Below are 2047 nucleotides of genomic sequence, written 5' to 3'. Positions count from 1 at the left end.
TAAAGATAATGTTCGAAAATTATTCAAAATTTATTAAATAATTTAATATATTTAACTAAATTATTTAACATAATATATATTTATATTAAAATAAAGTATTATTTTTCTCTCAAATATTTGATTAAATTTTAAAATTATCTCTAATATTTTAAATATCTTATTTAAGTCCGGTAAATACTCAACGTTTTAAAATTGTTATAATGTTATTCTATCATCAACTATGATGTGTTAATAATTCTATAATAAAGATGCACATATAAATATTATATCCACTGAAGCAAACTAATCTCATATTTCTGTTACTAAAAAAAAAAAGAAACTAAATAAATAAAAGAAAAATAATAACACTAAAAATACAAAATCCTGATTATATTTTATTCCTTCATATGCTGATGTTATTCATTCCCAAATTATGTGTATATATGAAGAAGAAGGATAAGAACTAAGTTGAGAAAAGTGTTATTTCATTAATAATAATGTTAGATAACATGATCAGCAATAACAAAAGATAATATGTAGCAATATCTATGGAGCTAGGAATAATAATGAAAATTAAAGTTTTAAAGCAGCGTTACTAGCATGCATGCATGAAGAAGCTAAGGGACGACCATGAAGCCAAACCCTACATTTTATTCCTGGAAAACCCATATGCAAACAAAGATTTACTCATCAACCCTAAACAACCAATTACACTACATATTTTGCACCTATTCATGCATTTAAGGGCGGAATCCACCGTCATCGTCTCCTCCGCCGCCGTATCCTGACCCATAACCTGATCCATAGCCAGAGCCACTACCATAGCCTCCTCCTCCTAGTGCTCCACCATACCCTTCACCTCCGCCAGACCCGTATCCTGATCCATATCCAGAGCCACGAGCACCACCTCCTCCTCCACCAGCACCACCGCCGCCACCACCACCTCCTCTTGCACCTAATAATCCGTTTCTAACCCTAGCAGCAAATGAAACTTCCACAAGCAACAAAGCAATAAGAATAGCCCCAATGAACTTGGAGCTTGCCATCTTGCTCTCCCAATATATGTTTATATCTAAGTCTCTACTCACACTTTCACAAACTCAAATGTGTGATGAAATTGAATATCTATGTCAAGATTTATATACAGGCTAGGAATGCGTACGTATGATATCTTATTATTGCGTTGAGACAAGGAACATGTAATTTGATGCAACAATTTTTGAGGTATGGGACCCTATTTATACACATTACTTTGTTAGGGTATGGTTTTCTAGTAGGTTCCTATGATAAGCTACACCTAGGTGTAAGGTGCTACTATTCTATTCTATTCTAGTACGTGTCATGAGGGGATTATTTTTTCTTTTTAAGTTAGTGATCTAAGAGTAAATCAGAAGAGGATGATCATAAAGACGCATAAAACGTTTTTTGTAAAGATATTTATGTGTCATATTATTGTTCAACGTATTAATAAATCGATTATTTTTTAATTTTTAACTAATTAAAATAAAACTGATTTTTATAACAATAATAAACCTAATTATTATTAGATCCGATTGAACCGACCAATTTACATGACTCGAATTGGATCATAATTTTTTTTAGTTTTTTCACTTTCACAAACGACATCGATTTACGATCCTAATTGTATTTTTAAATTATTAAAAATTTAAATGTTCACATAACAAAAATTCAGAAATATATTTGTCTTTTTATAAAAAGATTTGAACATAAATCGGTTCAAATTGTATAAATCGATCGGATCAAATCGGGTCTAATATTTATAATGCGGATACTTAGGTTTATTATTATTGCTATAATAAACCGATTTTGTTCTGGTTTATTAAAATATAAATTATTAACCGATTTAATAAAAATGTCCAATAATAACATAGACACATGTAAACATTTTTAAAAAAAAAGACATTTTTAGTGTCTTTATTAAAGTGGTCTCCAAATAAAAAAACTTTTTTTTTATCTATTTTATTCATGTTATTATATATTAGTAATTTGGATCATTTTTATATTATTTAAAATTAAATTATTACAAAATTTAGAAAATTTATTTTCT

At 28.7% G+C, this 2047-nt stretch overlaps 1 protein-coding gene across 2 annotated transcripts in view; it reads right to left on the bottom strand.

Moving 5' to 3' along the window:
* The window catches only part of LOC107617632 (glycine-rich cell wall structural protein 2), a 30702-nt gene extending 29447 nt beyond the window's left edge, over window positions 1–1255 (bottom strand). The window contains exon 1 of one of the 2 annotated variants that reach the window (XM_016319444.2): window positions 769–1255. In XM_016319444.2, the coding sequence (XP_016174930.1) occupies window positions 769–1025 (257 nt within the window). In that variant the 5' untranslated portion in view covers window positions 1026–1255. The remainder of the gene's footprint in view (window positions 1–768) is intronic. The other variant, XM_016319443.2, reaches the window with a different exon arrangement.

Source organism: Arachis ipaensis, chromosome B09 (assembly GCF_000816755.2).
Source record: "Arachis ipaensis cultivar K30076 chromosome B09, Araip1.1, whole genome shotgun sequence".
In the NCBI taxonomy this organism is placed as follows: Eukaryota; Viridiplantae; Streptophyta; class Magnoliopsida; order Fabales; family Fabaceae; genus Arachis; species Arachis ipaensis.
This window is presented reverse-complemented; position numbering and strand designations above follow the sequence as displayed.